Raw genomic sequence first — 14510 nt, 5'->3', positions numbered from 1 at the left:
GCATAAAGGAGGGTGTCATTGAATGGTAGGACCGGAAACACTTTCTTTTTTGATCAACGAACCAATCAAGCGGCATGAAGGAGTATTAAAAGTGACCTTGGATCATCATCAAATAACTGGGGAACTACCATTGGAGGATAAGGGTCTTGGAGAGGCCGGCTTCGGCTTCCACGTTGTTACATACCTATCACTGTTGGTGGGACGAGCGAGGAAGGGAGTTGGATACGGTGCCATCGGTCGGGTAACAACATGAAGATAGGCTCGATACCTTGACCTGGCCATGTTCTGTGTTGTTGTACAACAGGGCAATGTGAAGGCGTCTGACAGAAACCCTTGAGCAGTGTGATACAAAAGCAGCTTTAATGGCCAAACTAGGCCCCAGCCGTACAAGAGCAAAGATGCCGATAAGAGGGCAATGAAGCAAGTATGCAATGCATTCAGTTATACATAGCGCGAGTTGATATTTGGAGAGACAGGGTTGTTGACGACACGCTAGCCCGACCGGGACATCGGGTGTGAGTGTGGGCATCATTATGAACATGGGTACGGTTTATGGGGTTGGCGACTAGACTTGAGGCGGACCACCTATGGTTGTTGGGGTCGCCCCGTTGTATGGGGTTCGCATTTTGGCAATGTTGGTAGGAAAAGGGTGCGAGAGAATGAGACCAAAAATGATGTCTGTGTGTCAACGAGGCTGGGACGTGAGTCAGCAGAGAAGAGATTTTCGAGTTTCGTGAACTTTCGATTCCATGGACTTGGGGCTTTTGTCAAGTGGAAATCGAGGGGGGACGGAATAGCCCGAAAAGAAGAGGAAGGAAAGCGATATTCAACTTCCTCGTCACGGAAAGAGGCAGTAGAGACTTGAGGGATGCCGGCAGTCGCCAGGTCGGTACCTCCTCTCAGTCTACTCTCGAGTTTCTTCCCCGCCCAAAGCCCAGTCTCTGTGGAGTAGTTGCTGCCTCGCTCTTGCCTCTTTCCTCGGTGCAGCCTTCCTTTCTGTTGGTCAACCCGACTTCCTGAATGAAATTCATGCAATTTTCCACTTGATGCTGGACGGAGGCGCCTTTGTGAGTTGGTGTACTGGATGGCTCTGTCCTCGGCAATGGAAAGATGAGGTGAATGGATGAACCTTGGACAGCTTTCGAGCCAAGTCCCCGTTGTCGCCTCTTTAACTCCACCAGAATAAACATCATGATGCATTTCTTCTCCGGAGCTACGGTCGTGTTTCGAGTTCTGCTCGTGCTGGTGGCTGATGGTGAAGGAGGCGAATATCGCTTTGAAATCATTACAGTTTCCACCCAAGTGAAGTTCCGCAAGTTCCGCAAGTTCCGAGACGACAACACCGGTCGAGTGACCAAGGCAATAACCAATCACTATTCTGAATAGATTTGATCGGCTTTGGGGTTACGCAAGAACACTTGGAACATCAGACGTGAACTGCAGTTTAGAAACAGAAAGAGAAGTCGGGGAGGTCATCATTAATGCAATGCAAAATTTGTTAATACAACAAGTGGTAGGTAGCTTGGGGGGTGTACCTCTCTCCACTCACTGCACCGTCCAAGAGGTACCTCTCCCCAACTTATTGTGCTCATGGATCCGGCAAAAAAAGAAGCTTTGTGTGAGGCAGACATTTCAAAACCAAGCAGTTCTCTGCCTATTCGAGGTATTCCATCCATTCCAAAGGTAAGTATACTGGTGCCCGTTGATCTACTGCAGTGGTGATGTTCAGTGCGGGTCTCGGGTGCCTCCATCGAAACTCCACTGAAACGGCGGGGGCCATTGGGGCTTTGGGATTGCCCGGACCCCCGCTCGTCCCGTCAGTGCCACGCCGACACCTCCACTCTCCCCGATTTTCCATCTCCTCGTCCAGGTCATCGTTCCCTTGTCCCATTGCCCGCATCGCCTTTCGGTCAACCGCACCGACCGACCGAAATCATTGCCCTTTCTGTTGCCATCACCATCTGGGCAGATCAGGGATTCGCCATCCCCCCCTCACGATACGCGAGCGGCATCATGAGCACTGGGACGGTATGGGGAAGCGGAAGTGGAAAGGCACAGACAGCATGAGCACAGCACAGGAGGGAGATGATGATGGCCGGCGACGAGGACGACATCATCAGCCAGTCAACATGTTCACCGGCCGGCTAGGCGCTTCTTTCTCTCTTTACTATCTGTGGACTCGGCCATGGACAGTTTGATAGGTGACACTGCTTACGGTGTACACCGTCACTATGGCGCGGTTTGCCCAATATCGCGAGGCCTCGACTTCGGTCCAGCTCTATCAACCCTTAAAGTCACTCAGAGAGTGCACCACACCACAAGAGGATACCGTGCGCCTTCACACGGTCCAGGACCTCAACGTCCTGCGATATTGGCAGCCAATCATGGTCAATCACCAAAGGCCCAAACACCAAAAAGGGATCTACCAAAAACCACCGCCTCCACCACCTCCACCACGTCCCGCTCGCAGCTCGTCATCTTCGATACCTCCGAATGGCGCCTTTTCCAACGGCCTGGTCGGTCTTGACTGGGCCTTAAGGGTCTTGTCCCCTGCACCTCTGTGGTGCTTGCCTTGATGGCTTGTGGCCTGCGAGAGAGCAGTCATGCAGTGCTGGCTTGTCAGCTTGTACACACCACAGTAGTGTAGGTGATGGCCCAACGGCTAGTCTGTGGTTAGATAGTTCCTGTCTCGCTCGAACACGCGACGTGGTCAACCTCTTTGTACCTTCAGCCAGTTGCGGTGCTGCGGGAATCGCGAGATATATATTATGACGTTGATGACCGACGGCCATCGTCGTCCTGGTTGCCCATCTCACTGGCCTTTTCCTAGACGTCTGTCGTCTCGACTTTTTGTGTTTCCAACGAGGGACACCCAGCTTCGGTGTATGGCTGATAGTGTAAGCTTCAGCAACGCGGCAAAAGGTTCGTGGATAGTCTTTGTTGTCTGTGTGTCTTTCATTGTTACAGCGAGGTATCCCGTCGGCCCTCCAGTTGGACCCCTCGAAACACCCTCGAGGACCCTTATCGCAGCCAAGTGATCGACGAGAGTCAGTCGATCGCTTCTAGAACGCTTACCCTACCTATCATCCGCCACCGCCCATCCGTTCTTCGCAGCTCGAGCCCAGGACCCCAACATACCGGGGGCTCGTGTCCCCCTGCTTGTCGCGTCTCGGTCGCCTGCCGCTCTCCCGGACTCTCGTGGACCCTTACACACTTTGGGCCTCACCTTGGGGCTATAAATCTCCCTGTTCCATTTCCTGTTTCTTTGTTGGGACGAGGAACCATTTATTGCTGCGGGTTATCCAAGCTGTCTTACTCGCTGGCCCAACATATATCAAACCTTCGTTTGATAGTTGGGTGTGTTTCGGTCCAACCATATAACCTTTTACCACGTCAGCACGCCCCGGCGGCGTTTCCTCCTCTTACCCTCGCTTCTCGCTATCTGAACCTCCATCCGGATACGATATCTCCATCCGATCGAGGTCCAGTTAGACTTAGTTGCCCATCATGCACGGCTACTCGTCGTCCTCCGAGTCGGACGAGGAATACAGCTATCGTCGGAACAAGGGGAAGATTCCGGTCCCCGCTAACTCCAGCGAAGCCACCAAGAAACAGAAAAAGAAGCTCAAGCTGCCTCCTCAACAATCCATAAACCGAATTTGGAAACGTTTCAGCAGCAAAAGGTTCCACAAGGCTTTGGCAATCTTGCCATTCGATCCTGTCTTGCCGCCCACCATCTCCGACCGGTCTAATGAACTGCTCAATGAGGGGTACGAGCGAGCTGCTGAAGAATGCCGAAGAAAAGTCAGAAAGATTATTCAAGAATGCAAGAGGGTAAACACACGGTATCGGGATCCCGGCTGGGACTTGGTGAGTTACTCTGGTTAAATACCTTCCCCTTGAAATTTGGCTGACAAGTGACCTTCCTACAGGACTGGGATCTTAAGATGGAAAAGGGCCACTGCCTAAACAGCTTGGGCCGAACCAAGTTTGATTTGAGCGCGTCTACATTGCAAAATCCCAACTCTACCGTGCCCAAGGCAGTAAAGCGTGTACACGAGATCTACGAGAAGCCTACATTCATGGCCAAGATTGAGGGCTCGGACGTCAAGCAGGGCAGCTTGGGAGACTGCTGGCTGATTGCTAGCTTGTCTGGCCTTGCCAACGTTAAGGACGGTATCCAACGGATATGCGTCGAATACGACACCCGGATCGGCATTTACGGATTTGTCTTTTACAGAGGTATGCCGCTACCACCATTTCTGCAATCGAAGCGATCTCGCTAACACTTCTGCAGATGGCGAGTGGATCTACTCAATTATCGATGACAAGTTGTACCTCAAGTCGCCTTGCTGGGATTCACCAAGCATGCAGCGTAACTTGCTACAGCAAATCGATCGTGAAGATGTCGAACGGGTGTATCGTCAAACTTATCAGACCGGCTCCAAGGCCCTCTTTTTTGGCCAATGCAAGGACCAGAACGAGACCTGGGTGCCTCTGATCGAGAAGGCATATGCCAAGGCTCATGGCGACTATGCTTCCCTGTCCGGAGGATGGATTGGCGAGGGTTTGGAAGATCTTTCTGGCGGTGTCACAACTGAGCTGCTGGCTTCCGACATCCTCGACCTTGACGGGTTCTGGGAAAACGAACTCAGCAGGGTTAATGATGAGTTCCTGTTCGGTTGCAGCACAGGCTTGCTTGACGGCGGTTATGGCGAGCGTGAAGGCATTTCCGAAGGGCATGCCTACGTCGTCATGGAAGCAAAGACATTGAAAGGCGGCACACGCCTCGTCAAGCTTAGGAATCCCTGGGGTAAAACCAAAAAGGGAATTTGGGAAGGCGCGTGGTCGGACGGTTCGAAGGAGTGGACCACCGATGTCCAGGAAGAGCTCGGTCACCAGTTCGGCAGTGACAGCGTCTTCTGGATTTCCTACGAAGATCTGTTGCGCAAGTACCAGCACTTTGACCGTACTCGTCTGTTCCGCGACCCTGACTGGCGCTGCTGTCAGAGATGGATCGGTGTGGAGGTGCCATGGAAGCCTCAGTACAACGAGAAATTCCACTTCAAGCTGACTCGTGAGTCGCCCTTGGTATTGGTCCTCAGTCAGCTCGACAACCGGTACTTCAAGGGTCTCCATGGTCAATACTCCTTCCGTCTACACTTCCGTGTCCACGAACAACACAGGCCCAACGCTGAAGACTACATTGTCCGTAGCCATGGTAACTATTTGATGGACCGGTCAGTATCTATTGAGCTGCCCTCCATGTTACCTGGCAACTATAGTGTCTTCATCAGCATCATCGGAGAGCGCAACACCAACCAGCCCAGCATCGAGGATGTGGTGAAGCGGGAATGTAAGAAGCGTGTCGAGAACGAGAAGCTCGCCCAAGTCGGATATGCCTACGATCTTGCCCACAGCAAGGCTGCCGCCCATCTGGAAGCTGTGAAGGCCCTTCGGAAGAAGGCCGACCAGAAGAAGGCTAGCGATGCTCGTCAGAAGGAGCGTTATCGTTTGTGGGAAAAGCGTCACCTCAACCGCCAGATCACCAAGAAGCAGGGTCGCAAGAACAACCAGAAGCTCGAGGCCAAGCAAGCTGCGCGCGAGGAGAAGAAGCGTCGGGAGGAAGAACTGAAGCCAAAGGATGTCGGTGTTCAGACTGAGGAGACCAAGAACCAGGAGAAGCCAGAGGAGAAGAAGGCCGATGAAACAAAGCCCGTGGAACAAGCCAAGAAGACCGAGTCGGGCTCTGATACTGAGAAGCAAGACGTCAAGGCTGCCGAGGCTAACGGAAGTCCTCAAGGCACACCTCTTGCCACGCCTGCCGAGACACCAGCGGTCGAGAAGACCGAGAGTCAAGCTTCCGGTGGCGTGAGCGCTGTGACCAAGGCTGAAGAGAAGTCTGATAACAAGGCCGACCAAGAAGGCAATGTTCCTTCATCGGGCAGCTCTGAAGCCTCTAGCGGTCCTTCCTACACTCCCAAGACTGATAACTCCGTAGCCGACGCTGCAGATGAGAAAAACAAGAAGGTCCCTGTCCCTCCTGCTACCGACTCCAAGGTATCTGGTGGACCTCCTGCTGCTGCTGCTGAGAAGAAGTCCGAGGACAAGCCCGCCGCTAAGAGCAGCCCACCTAAGAAGAAGTCACCCAACATGTACGTCACTTCGGATGGTGAGTCGAGCGCCTCCCCCATCGAAGACTGGGAAGAGCTCTATAGCTCCGACGACATGACACGCAAGCCGCGCATGAACGCAGCTCCCGCTCCCGGAAGCGTCATGGTCAGCAAGTACAAGGACGATACCGAGGACGAAAACGAGCCGGATCCGTGGAATGCTATCTGCGTCGTCGGTCTTCGGGTGTACTCCAAGGACGAGGATCTCGAGCTGCGCATCGTCATGGAGGGCGGCGAGCTTGAGGAAGGCGGTATGGGTGAGAAGGGTGGAGTCGATCTCGATAACGCTCAGGCCAATGCTGGTGGTGCGAGAATCAGGAAGGAGGGTGAAGGAGAAGATGCGTATGAGGGCGATAGTGAGGAGGAGAGGAAGAAGGGAAAGCATAAGCAGAGGAGGTATTCGGTTATTGTGCAGAAGGGCAAGGGTGAGGAGGAGTATGAGAGTGCGGTGGAGAGTCAGAAGGAGGCCTGGTGATAAGGCCTAGACTGCATTTGAGCGCGGGCATGCATTAGAGGAGAGCGATTGCGGTTGTTTGGGTTCTTTACTTGTTTAATCTTTGGGCACATGGATGGGTTCGATCCCCATTCTATCTTTTCGGGCATTCAAAGGCAAGGGAACACAACACACACGGACCCAAGGTACTGATCTGGATAGACGGCGTACTGGCTTACTTTGGATGGGTGACGGAAGTGGTACGGAATGGTGGTGGATGATACCTAGTATTTTGGTTAGCATGGCAATTTAGTGAGCTCGAACTCCACTTAATCAGTTTGCCCATATCAACGGTTCTTTTGATACGATCATACAAGTGAACTTGGTGAAATTTGAAGGAAGTAGTGACAAAGTCGTTGTGTTATCCTCTCAAAGACTCCAGGCAACTCAATCCGTAACTCCTCTCCAAGAATACAGTTCGAATAACTATTCGTAAACCATCCAAGAACCTGTCCGGGGGGTATCCTATCCATTCATTATTCATATCGCTCTCAGCTTCCTTACTCGTACTTCAAGTCAAAATATGTCATTATGTTCCCACACAGCGCGCCACGTAACCGTCTCCTCGCTGTCCTGAAGCAAAACTCGTCATCGGCCCATATTCGGCAATCTAGCTTCCAAATTTTGTCCCTATCTGAACTTAATTGACCTTCTTCCTGCCCACACTCGCCGCCTTTTGTCCCGAAGTCGTGCCTCCTTGGCTGGTGTAGCGAACGTAGGCAAAACCAGCGGCAGAAATGAGAGCAATGATGAGGAAGTTGCCTGCGTTTTTTGGTCTCTGTCAGCATTGACCTTGATATTTTCTTTCTTCTTCCTTTTCTTTTTCCCCTTCGCTCGCTGCGCTCGATTTCCACTGGCGTGATTCTTCCCCCGCCACCTCTCGTCACAGGCGGATATCACGAGGCAAGGTATACAAACAAACAAACAAACAAAGTAGAAACCAACCGAAGGGATAAGAATAAAACAAATAGAAAAAAAAAGAAAAAAGAAAAGAAGAGGGTGGATTGGGGGAGGGAAGTGAAGAACTCACTAGCAACAAAATTGCCCACGCCGCCCAACGTGTTGGCAACCCCTTTGAGCAAGTCACCGACAAAGGCGAACAGGCCAAAGAAAAGGCTGAAGAAAGCGGAGAAGATGGTGTGGAAGATGGAGTAGATGCCGTGGAAGAGGGATTGGATCAGTTCGGTGATGGAGGTTAGGAGGGAGGTGATGGCTGTTGAGATGGCCATTTTTTTTATCTTTGTCTTTGTTGGTTTTAATTAGATTAGTGTAGGTGTTGTTGGGTAGTATGCAGCTACCTAGGTTATTGGTTGTTGGTATCGTAATGGGTTTCGTGGTGTGTGTACGGTGTCGGTGTTCAAGACAAAACAAAAACAAAACAAGTGCAACCACACAAGGGAAAGGGGGATTCCGGCAGTTTAAATAAATAAATACTTGGTATCATTCCTACGAGCGAGAGCTCACAATGACGAACGATATTCCACAAGTTTGATTTTCTTTACCTGTTATTGTCCCGCTCGTTTGGTTGGGACCTCGTGTCACACTTCACTTACACGCATTTGATCCAATAACACACACAAAAGTGACGACGATATCCCCAATGACGTCAGCGGCTGCTTTTGTCCTACACTATACACAACTTACCCAAGTTCACATACCTACCGTACACTACATACCAAACAATAACATGGGGATCGACAACAACAACAACAACAACAACAACAACAACAACCATGGATGGTCCATGGACCCTACCTACGCATGTCATTTCTTGCAGGAAAACGTGTTTTTTTCTGAACCGTGTTGAACCGTTGTGAGCGATGTCATGTGCTGAATGCATTCAATCTCCATGATTTGAGGTGATGCAAGAAGGGTCCAGGTGGGTCTATGCTGGATTACTTGGCGACAAGGAAGGCCCAGGCCCGGATATCAGATAGAAGTGGACCTTGAAGTGCCTGCATGCGATCGATTTAAGAACTCCGAGACCAGTGTCTCAGTCTGAGCGACGGAGAGGCATGAGACAGATCCCATGCGATCATTACACGACCCAACCACATTAGCGCCTGTTCAGGGTACACACCATAGACCAATGCAAAAGCAACACCATGGTGCAAAACATTCAGGGTATCTCGATTACTTTTCTTTTGATTATCCAATAACAACCATTACCTTCATTCATACACTCCTTATACCATATTCACATAGTCCATCAGAATACCAGTTCACCTTGCCTGTCCAATAACTTCAGCAACCGCCTTCCCCTTCCCCTTGGCTTCATTCGGGGGAGTATTGACTCTCTCCGACACCGGCGAAGCAGCTTCCGCTCTCGCGCCGCCCATACCATCCTCCGAAAGCGGGCTCGGAGACCTCGGCGCATCCATTAGAGACTCCGGCGCCGACAACCTCTGTTCGCGATTCACATTTACCGGAGAAACCTGGGGCTGAGTCTGAGCCGAACCTGATGCTTCATGCTCCCTCGTCGGCAAATCGGAACCAGCGTCATCCTCTCTTCCCTCGTGAATCATAGGCAAAACCCCCGCCCCACCCGAGCTAGCACCACCAGCAGCAGCAGCAGGACTCATCATCCCCTGCCCACCACCTTCCAACGGCTGCAGCTCATCATCACCCCCTTCTCCCCCATCCATTAGCTTCTTCTTCTCCTCCGGCAACCCCATCGTCCTCGGATCCTTATCCAACACCCTCTTAAACAAGAGCCCAGCAAACACAAGCCCGACCAGAATCAGAGTCCCAAAGACGACTCCCAGCACAATGCAGACAATCCTCCAATACCTCCTTCCATCGTAATAATCACCGTCGTCCGACGACGACGCGCCCCCGTGGGTAGACCGTCCTCCAGAGTTCGAGTTGACGGCGTCCTCGGGGCAGTAGTATTCATAGTCGGAGCAGAAGTATTGAGATTCCGGAGTGGGAGAGCCGTATTGGGTGAAGGTGATGATGTTGTCGGTGTCGTCGAAGGTCGAGGCTCTGGCGGATAATAAGGAAGTGGACTGGAAGACGGCGGGGGCAAAGGCGATTTCCTGCCGGGCGAGATCAAAGACCAAGTAAGTGCGGCGGAGGAGGGAGTTTCCTAGGTTGTAGTAGGGATTGCTACTGCTGGCACTGCTACTACCATAGCTGACGCCGTTGAGCGTGCTGGCGTCGTTCCAGGTTTGGATGCCAAAGACGCAGGTGCCTTCGGGGAGGTCGAGACTGATGGATGAAGAGGATGAACCAGAGTTTGTCGAGTCGAAGCTGGAGACCTGGCCCGTGAAGACGCCCGGGTGAATGATCAAATCGGCAGTTGCCGCTTGTAGAAGTGGGCCCCCTTCGCCGCCGAGCGTGAAGGCGAAGAGTGTCGCGTTGTCGAAGGTGCCGGCAGCGCAGGGGATGGTGTAAATGCCGGCGGTAGTGTCGTGTGTGGCTCCGGTAAGAGAGGCGATGTTGCTGACCAGGTCATTAGGGAGGAAGGAGATGAGCTCGCCCATGCCGATGGTGACGTCTAGGGGGAGGGCGTTGGATATTAGGGGCTGCTGGGAGCCATCGCCGCCGGTACCGAGCCCCGTGGCGTTGATGGAGTGGACGGTTACCGAGAACTTGCCGGTTAGGGCGCGCGGGTTGTTGGCGTCAAGGCGGAGGAGATCGCCTTTGTAGCGAGACTTGTCGACGGCGCCCAAGAGAAGACCGCCGGAGGTGCCGTCTTCATCATCGAGCCAGATGCTGTAGGCCGGGGTGGAAATCTGGCCGGAGGAGACCATGCGGTCGAGAATGGTGGGGTAGTAGCCCGGGAGGTTGGCGCCGTAGAGGGAGGATTCACCGTAAATGGTGGAGTAGTTGTACCCAAGACCCAGCACCCCCATCCACAAGTTGGTTTGGTCAACTAGGCCCATCGGGTAGTTATCGACGGTGAGGTCGCCGACGACGAGCTTGTCGGTGAAGTTGCTACCCTGAGCATAACCAGAAAAGGTGTATGTGGCAAAATCGGTGTGTCGCGGGTTCGCGGTTCGGTAAGTCGATGACTGAGACTTGTTGAAGCTTCCCCAGACACATTTCTGAACATCAAGAGCCCGGGCGGTTTCAACCTCATCCTCATCCCAATAGTACGAAGAGTACTGATAGTCGCAACGCGAGGTGGTAGCGTCAACCACCCAGGTGTCGGTCGAGGTTGGCGAAATGAGGAGCGAGAAGTTCTGAGGAGGAGTGCCGACCTGGGCTTGGACAAGGTAGGGGACGACAAAGTCGGATAGTGTCCTCGAACCGTTCTTTCCCAAGTCCAGATCCTTCAGCTCGGGGCGCGAGAAGGGTAGGTGAACATAGCCATCGGCGGCACTGGCAACCTCAACAAGACAGAGCGCGGCAGGCCACAGTTGACGAAAAAGAGCGTAAGGCGCCATTTCCTGTTGCTTCGGTGGGTATGACGCGTGAGTGAATTATGATTAAAGAATAGGTCGCCGAATCAGTTCATGTCGCTATCCTGGATTCGACTGTCGGCGGTGCAACTGCTGAATTCCGCAAAGTATGTATCGTAGAGCTTCAACACAAGACAGCAACAGCAACAAAGAACAAGCAGACTATTAATGAGAGAACAAACAAAAGATCCAAAATAATCACCCACCGTGCCGTCCAGTGAAATTTTGAACAGGGGAAACAAAGACAGAGTCGAGAACCAGGACGGTGAGAATTTGTGTGGCTTCGGACAATTTGAGATTTGAGGGTAGCATTTTGTATTTCTAGCGTAGGCTGCAGCAGGCAGACGCTCCAAAGAGGTTAGATCCATTTCCGTTGGTCGTTGGTCTCGGCGCGAGTTTGCCTTTCGAGATGGAACCTGGAGCTCCCTCCCAAAACAGCATCACGGTGAGCACATGGCCTGTGCTTGATTCAGGAACGGGCTGAACAGGAATCGCTGCAGTAGGAATTTTCGGTAAGTCGTCACAATTCGGGACACCGGCCCTAAAGTTCCACTGTGTCTCAAGCATACTTGCGCTAGGAATATCCCCGCGCGCTGCCGCCTGCCTAGACCATCCCCACCGTGATGGCTTCAAGATCGAACCACAAGGGAGGAGACATGAGGTGTTGTTGAGATTTTGTCGATGGAGATATAGATCAGTAGTGTAGAGGCATCAAGGGGTATCTCTTGGGGTATCTGTCTACTAACTGTAGTGTATACTGATTATTACATCGAAACATTGAATCGTCCAAACATTAACTCCCACCAGGTCCACAAACTGTAGGACATGCATCATCATCACCATTACTACCCCCGATTGAATCAAGCCCTTCTATACTGCCGTTGGCACCCCGAAGGCACAGAAATTATAAGCCCATGATCATCCATCACGCATACCTCGGCGCCTGGGCATCCCTCTGATAAGTAGGCGGTGGCAGCGGCGTCTCCTCGTACATTGGCGGCGGTACTAGAGGATTAAGCCCGCTTGTCGGAACCTGCCATGTCGTTCCTCCTGTCTCTCCTGCCTCTCCCGCCGTCGCCGTTGCCGCCGCTACTGCCCCGGTTTCGGTGGCTCCACTTCCACCCGCACCTGTACCCGCACCCGTTGGCCCCGCTCCCAATGTCGTCGGTGTGGGTACCTCCCGGACTGCATGAGGTGCAGTGCTTGAAGGCAATTCTGTGTTCTTGATTCTCCGCTTTCGTTTCTGAGCCCTCAATGACCGGAAGCTGCACCAATAGATGGTGACTATGATGATGGCGACGACGACGGCCACGGTGATGAGAAGCGGGAGCTTGTCGGAGTGGATGGTGCCGCAGCCGTAGCGGGACTGGCAGGCATCACGGGGGAGGATGAGGCCCGTGGTAGAAGAGGTTGGTGCCATTTGGGTGGTGGTTTGTAGTTTTGTCAAACCCCCTCTTGTTGAATGTATGGTGGCGATGATGTCAGGTATTTTTCAGTTGCTGTTTTCTTGATGAGACTGACTGCTCGATTGATGTGTTGTTTGTTAACTTGCGTTGTCAAGGTGGGTGATGATGAACTCCGAATACTCGGGCCATTGGTCTTCCTGAGTGAATTGAAAAAGTCCACACAACTGATAATTTCTTGTATCACACAAGACACTCAAAAGGAAGGGGCATCACACCCTTTTATGCTTGGCACAGATACGTTGACAGTTGCCCCTTTCGGCTGCGTCCCGTCGCCAGGAACGGTCACGCAGCAAGCAGGTGGTATTATTTGGTAGTAACACGTCTGCGCATTCAGGAACACAAAAGAACACTGCCTCTTTCAATGGTCGCCTTCAACCAGATAGTATTGGGCTCTAGCCCGTACTCATCGGCAAGTCATTGGGCCGACGTTTGGAGATCAAGTGACTCCCATTTTGGGAGGGGGCTGAGGCCATTCGAAGGGCCGGGACCGTGAGCGGCCAAGACAGAATAGCGGGTATAACGGCATCGGGTTCGAGGCTTGGGGAAAAGCTGAGTCAAAGGGTTTTCCGGGGGGCGATCCGGAAAGCGGATTAATGTTGAATGTTGTACGGAATCCTGCTATTTTGAAATCGATGCCACGATCCAAATAATTTCATTGATAGGGTTATGACAGCATGTTGCAAAATCAAGTTGATAGAAAGTAGGATAAACGGCTGCAATTGTGGAAATGGCGCTCCTGGGCGTTCAATCCGTTAGCTTGCTAGGCATTGCCCAATGTCCAGAGTGATGCGCAGGCATGGCAGAGTCGTTTCCACCCTACCAATGCGACGTACCTTGCATATCATGGCTTGGTCTACCTCATAGTGCAGACATGTGGTCTTGCTAACAACTTGGGCGCCCTGTGATTGAATGCCCAGGTCGGAAACGAAATGGCTTTGGATGGAAAGACGCATTACTTTGATCACTGGTTTCCAATCCAGGAATCCGTAATGTGATTTGGGAATACCTTCACAACAAACTTGTTATCACTTACACGGTCAAGGGTTAGGGTCGTCTCTTAAGAGCAGATGACATGGGTAAATATTCAAAAAATATGACATGAGAGCATGTCGACACAATATACATGTATAAAATGTTACAGGAGCCTCCTTCGTTGGAAGCTTCAAAGAAGATAAAAGAAGAATGTACCCCACGTCCCAAGAGTGCGTTGCTCATGTTTTCGCCCATTCCGACATCTGATCGTAAATCATAATCCCAACTCCAATATCTCTAAGCATCCTGTACCAACAAATAACACCAGGAAAACCATTGATCCTGTAACTACCCAATGACAAATTACTGGTAGTTCCCACCCGGCTTGGTGTAAACTGGATCCGGCTGATACGGCGGCGGCTGATAAGTCCCAGGCTGTGCCCATCCTCCACCAGAAGCATTCAGTCCGTTCGGATTCTGCGGCGGCGGCGGCGGTGGTTGATGATGGTGGGATGAATGAGCCCATCCTCCAGGAGCAGCTGCCGTCTCTTGCATGTTCTGGTGCATGTGAAGTCGTGACCGGCGAATTCTCCTTCTGCGACAAAAGAAGCTGAAGAAGGCGAGGATGATCAATGCGACGACGATGGCGACGATTACGCCGATGAGGCCGCCGCGCGAGAGACGACGATGACGGTGGATGTAGCGGGGGACGAGGTTGGCAAGCGTTTCGCTGCCGGAAGAGAGGGACTTGGCCACGAGGGCCGTTGGTGTTGGTGCCATTTTGGCGTTGTTGGTCTCCTTGCTAAGGAGTTCAGGTCGGTGTACTTTGACCTCGTTTGTGATGGAGGATCGCTCAAGTTGGTTGATTGAGAGCGAGCTTGATGTGATTGGAATAACTAAATTAGATGAAACCTATTGATGCGAGTTGGGTCATGTCATTTTATTCACTTCGATCGAGGCGTGTTGGCTTGCTTCTTTGACAGCCATGACCGCATTGAAA

The 14510-nt window shown here is 52.1% G+C and overlaps 5 protein-coding genes across 5 annotated transcripts; 1 reads left to right on the top strand and 4 right to left on the bottom strand.

Moving 5' to 3' along the window:
- Positions 1 to 3507: 3507 nt before the first annotated feature.
- Positions 3508 to 6695, top strand: NEUTE1DRAFT_146441 (uncharacterized protein; the record flags this gene model as incomplete). Its single annotated transcript, XM_009852728.1, has 3 exons — positions 3508 to 3870; positions 3933 to 4242; positions 4298 to 6695. The coding sequence occupies 3 exons, from the start codon at positions 3508 to 3510 to the stop codon at positions 6646 to 6648; spliced, it is 3024 nt and encodes a 1007-aa protein (XP_009851030.1).
- Positions 6696 to 7306: 611 nt separating this feature from the next.
- NEUTE1DRAFT_137721 (uncharacterized protein) lies at positions 7307 to 7895 on the bottom strand (the record flags this gene model as incomplete). Its single annotated transcript, XM_009852727.1, has 2 exons — positions 7307 to 7428; positions 7697 to 7895. The coding sequence occupies 2 exons, from the start codon at positions 7893 to 7895 to the stop codon at positions 7307 to 7309; spliced, it is 321 nt and encodes a 106-aa protein (XP_009851029.1).
- Positions 7896 to 8779: 884 nt separating this feature from the next.
- On the bottom strand, positions 8780 to 11057 carry NEUTE1DRAFT_146440 (uncharacterized protein; the record flags this gene model as incomplete). Its single annotated transcript, XM_009852726.1, has 1 exon — positions 8780 to 11057. The coding sequence occupies one exon, from the start codon at positions 11055 to 11057 to the stop codon at positions 8889 to 8891; it is 2169 nt and encodes a 722-aa protein (XP_009851028.1).
- Positions 11058 to 11772: 715 nt separating this feature from the next.
- NEUTE1DRAFT_117005 (uncharacterized protein) lies at positions 11773 to 12696 on the bottom strand (the record flags this gene model as incomplete). The annotated part of the gene is made up of 1 exon (XM_009852725.1): positions 11773 to 12696. The coding sequence occupies one exon, from the start codon at positions 12490 to 12492 to the stop codon at positions 11998 to 12000; it is 495 nt and encodes a 164-aa protein (XP_009851027.1).
- A 1177-nt stretch (positions 12697 to 13873) lies between these two features.
- NEUTE1DRAFT_122282 (uncharacterized protein) lies at positions 13874 to 14387 on the bottom strand (the record flags this gene model as incomplete). The annotated part of the gene is made up of 1 exon (XM_009852724.1): positions 13874 to 14387. One exon carries the CDS (start codon positions 14288 to 14290, stop codon positions 13874 to 13876), a length of 417 nt encoding a protein of 138 aa, XP_009851026.1.
- Between the last annotated feature and the right edge of the window lie 123 nt (positions 14388 to 14510).

Source organism: Neurospora tetrasperma (assembly GCF_000213175.1).
Source record: "Neurospora tetrasperma FGSC 2508 unplaced genomic scaffold NEUTE1scaffold_3, whole genome shotgun sequence".
NCBI lineage: Eukaryota > Fungi > Ascomycota > Sordariomycetes > Sordariales > Sordariaceae > Neurospora > Neurospora tetrasperma.
The sequence above is the reverse complement of the archived record's forward strand: the minus strand, read 5'-3'. Positions and strand labels throughout refer to the sequence as shown.